The 4,049-nt window shown below is 47.8% G+C and overlaps 1 protein-coding gene across 1 annotated transcript in view; it reads right to left on the bottom strand.

The window, feature by feature from the left end:
• Positions 1 to 295: 295 nt before the first annotated feature.
• Positions 296 to 4,049, bottom strand: part of rnf216 (ring finger protein 216) — a 19,668-nt gene continuing 15,914 nt past the window's right edge. Inside the window, 4 exon segments of the mRNA XM_030790392.1 lie at positions 296 to 616; positions 1,176 to 1,251; positions 2,523 to 2,745; positions 3,569 to 3,666. Of these exon segments, the coding sequence (XP_030646252.1) occupies positions 315 to 616; positions 1,176 to 1,251; positions 2,523 to 2,745; positions 3,569 to 3,666 (699 nt within the window). The 3' untranslated portion in view covers positions 296 to 314.

Raw genomic sequence — 4,049 nt, 5'->3', positions numbered from 1 at the left:
AGAAACCAAGGTTCAAACAATGTTCATTAAATCACAAATAAAATAAAATAAAATAAAAAATGGAAAAAAAAAAAAAGAAAGAAAAAAAAGAATGAATGCTCTATTTGTTCACAAACTATTGTGCTTTATTCAAGGGGAAAAAAAAAAAAAGAAACAGTTGTCCAACAGCCACAAAAGGTACTAAGCACAAAAAAATACAAAAAAAAAAAAAAAAAAAAGGAGATGAGCTGAGACTAGATGAAGTTTAAACGTCGTAAAAATTCTTTGTGTACCCAAATGTCTACTGATTGGACAGTACCAATGTCCGTCACCTCTCAGAGGAATCTGAAGAAGCGGTGGTGTGGACCGTAGTGCATAGGCATGTTGATGTTGAAGTTGGCATTAGGGTTGTTCATGCGAGGAAGAGGAGCGAGTGGGACAGGCTGGATGAAGAGGCCGGCGTGAGGGGGACCAGGCAGAACCACCTGCGGTACCAGCAGCGGCGCGTGGACCGCCGCAGCCGGGGCGTGGGGCGGACCCGCGGCCATAGCCGCCGCTACGTTGGGGATGGGCTCCAGACGGGGCCTCTTGGTGGGCGTCGACTCGGGAGGGGGACCCACTCTTTTCTCTGGGCTTTCTGTAAGAGAAAAGTGGGAAACGCACCATACAGGTCAATCCGTAACAGTTAAAGGCATCTAACCCTACGGTGCTGTTTTGAATGGATGCAGGTAATAAGTGGTGAGCCATTGGTGAGCCATTTACATTTCTGTTTGTGCTTGAGGGTACATGTTCAGTCATACTGAAAACAGGATCTGATTTTACAACAATGAACCTTTCATTTAAAGTGAACTGCTCCCTCTGTAACACACAGGGACTCAACAGTAGGACCAGTGGGTGGTAATCCCAAAAAGAAAAGAAAATTCTGCACTAATGGAATTCACCACCTTCACGCATATTCACAGAATTAAGGGCAGAATCCCCACACCCGTTCCAATGCTGTGATGTAACACCAATCCAGCAAGATGGTGGGCATTCTTATCCCCATATAATGTGCCCTGACCGGCAAGGAGTAGAAACTCTAGTCATATGTGACTGAGATAGGAGGTGTGCCTGTTTTACAGTAATTACACGTATAGGAGATGTGTTGTTTGGATGGGTGTTGTGTGAGGAAGAAAGAGTGGAACAGGTGGACTGACCTGACTGTGGGTTTTTCTTATTCAGTTCCGCTTCTCCCTCTTTCTGAATCTCCTGAATGAGCCGCTCGTCGTCTTGCTGTAAGAGGGAAAAAAAAAACAACAACAAAAAAAAAACAATCAAAAAGACTGTCGCCGCAATAGTCGCACGGCAATTAAGACCTCCGGTTAGCCCGGCATCCGTGAAATGAAAGGGCAGAGTCCGCTCCCAGGCCCAAACGAGCGGTTCCCGAGCTGCCGGGCTCCGTGTCAGAGCGAGGGGGAAGGGCGTGAGATGAAACCGGGCCGTCCACCTCATCGGGCAAACACAACGGGCTTGGCCTGTGTCGCTGCGCTAATGGCACTGGTTCTCAGAGAGACTGGGCACCGCGTGCCAGGCGATTAGCCACACGGCTGGGCCGAGGGGTAATTGCTCTCCTCAGGGACTGCCAAAAAGACAGCGGTCCCCCTTCCAGACCGAACGATTAAATTGACCAAAAAAAAAAAGGAGCAGTCCAGGTTATTAGTGAAATAGTCGTTGCACTAACACATGCTACAGCTGAATGTACATCAATAACTGAATGCAAGTGTTGAAATCTTTTTTCAAAGACTTGCTGTTCAGTTACTTGTGTGCAAATAAGCAAACACAAACAAACTGCCAAACATGAAAACAAACCATAAAGGGATGTACATAATTTATGCAACACGCTGCAGATGGTAGGTCGTCCCTCTAAAGCACAGACTAAAGTATTACACAGGTCACGGTTACAGTATGCTCATTAGGCTTAATGGCTAATGTGGCTGAGCTCTGCTCTCAAAGAAGCCATCACCAGTTGACCCTTTAACAGATAGAATGTTCTGGATAAGTACCACTCTGACAGAGGCCATAAATCAAAAGCAAGGCTTTGATGTGTGTCCGCTGCTGCACGAAAGTGTGGCAGGCTTTCAAGACGCCCAGAGATTCTCATATGTTGAACCTCAACGACCAGGCACAACTGACCTGTCAGGTTAATGGAGTTTCAAAACCCAAAGGCGTGGACCAAATCTAATCTGAGTCGACAAACACAGAAAGGTTCAGAGAATGTGTGAATCTGCATTACTGTGGGTCTAAAGGCTTCTGTGACCAACGAGTAGATTAGAGTCAGAGAAAGAAGTGAGACAGGGAGAGAGAGAGAGATGGATAGACAGTGAGAGGAGGAGAGAATGAGAGAGGGAGGGAGACAGTGAGAAACAAACAGGGAGAAAGAAAAGAGGAGAAGGAGATAGAGGCAGACACAGAGAAACACCACCAGAGAGCAAACAGACCAGGGACCGAACCGGGGCCGGATCAGGGTCGGAGAAAGGTCAGATCAGGGTGGGGGGGATCCTCACCGTGGGGTCGGTCCAGAGCGAACACTTTTTGCAGTGGCGGCAGGGGGCACCGGGCGAGCGAGCGTGTTGGCAGAAGTGGTTGTAGCCGTTGATGGGTTCGCGGCAGAGGTAGCACATGAAGGCCCCGCAGCGGCAAGACATCCTGTTACAGCCCTCCGACTTGACCAGGCCCGTGCCACACTTGTGGCATTTACGTACGCGGGCGGCCGTCATCCTCTCCTCGCTGGTCAAGGACACAAGAAAACACATTACTATTGCCTTGGCTTGCACTTATCTCTTATCTCTGTTTTCCTTATCTGCCTCTCAATGACCTCGCAAAGGCAAAAACGTACAACTGAGACTGGACAATAATGATGGAACACAAAGACATGAGATATTTGGTCAAATCAGGGTGGACACTGATGTAGGCCAGTCCTGTACAATAACTTGTTTCATCTGATCTCCCTGTGTGCTGGTTTCCTGTCTTTATAAAGGGGGAAAAGGAAGGGGAAAAAAAGGTGTCCAGGCCTCTGGGTAAACAGGATATGCCGTCTCTGGACCTGCTGCATCCTCTAACCAGAGGAAGGAGGGAAGCCATCCTGGTCCCTGTCCAAATCAGGAACTGGTCTGCCGCCACCAAACTCCCTTATGCAGCCTTCTGCGTGACACTGTACCGCTTAACCGAAAATTCAGATCTTTAATTCTGCTTGGAGCCATCTCAACCGATCCTCACACAAGCTTACTGTAAATTAGTCATGTATTAGTAAACATGAGGAGAGACACTGCTCTGAGAGTACACTGTTTAAAGAGCCCACTGGGAATTGGTGAGGGAAACCTTCCTGTAAGGGGACAAAGCTGACACAGCACAGGAGATTAAGATGATGGTAATGATCTCCCCTGTGGTCCATTATGTGAGTCAGTCCCTCAGTACATAGCAGGGCTGCATTACTGAGGACCTCTCTCTCTCTCTCTCTCTCTCTCTCTCTCTCTCTCTCTCACACTCCCTCTCTCTCTCTTTTTCTATCTCTGTGCAAATTTTTTTTTTTTCCAGACAGACGAGCACTTACAAGGCCACCCGTAGGCGAATCTCGTCTTGCTCTAGCACCTGTTCGCAGGTCTTCCCCGCGTGGTCTTTCCACAATACCTGGCATTTCCGACAGCTTTCCTACAGAAGATGAGGGGAAAGAAAAAAAAACAAACAAACAATCAAACAAGCAGAACACCTGCATTATACGTCTGACCATGAATGAACTGGGTCAAAACACCTGCATGTGTGACTCATAACCATGGTTGGAACCGCCATTTCTAAGGAGATTAGCAGGAGGCTGTGAGGAACCGGACTGGGTTCCCTGCATTGTCTGAGAGCTCTGTTCCCCTCGGGCCAGCAGGACAAACCGGCAGTGCTGGGGTTACAAAACTCAGGGGAGCAATACCACAGCCATTCGACCACATCCCATGTTATGTCCACACCCTTCACTATAATGACCTCACAACCAGGTCTACAACAAAGAAGAACAACAGGGATTATATGCAACTATTCCTTATTAA

Source organism: Chanos chanos, chromosome 13, assembly GCF_902362185.1.
Source record: "Chanos chanos chromosome 13, fChaCha1.1, whole genome shotgun sequence".
NCBI classification, from domain to species: Eukaryota; Metazoa; Chordata; class Actinopteri; order Gonorynchiformes; family Chanidae; genus Chanos; species Chanos chanos.
This window is presented reverse-complemented; position numbering and strand designations above follow the sequence as displayed.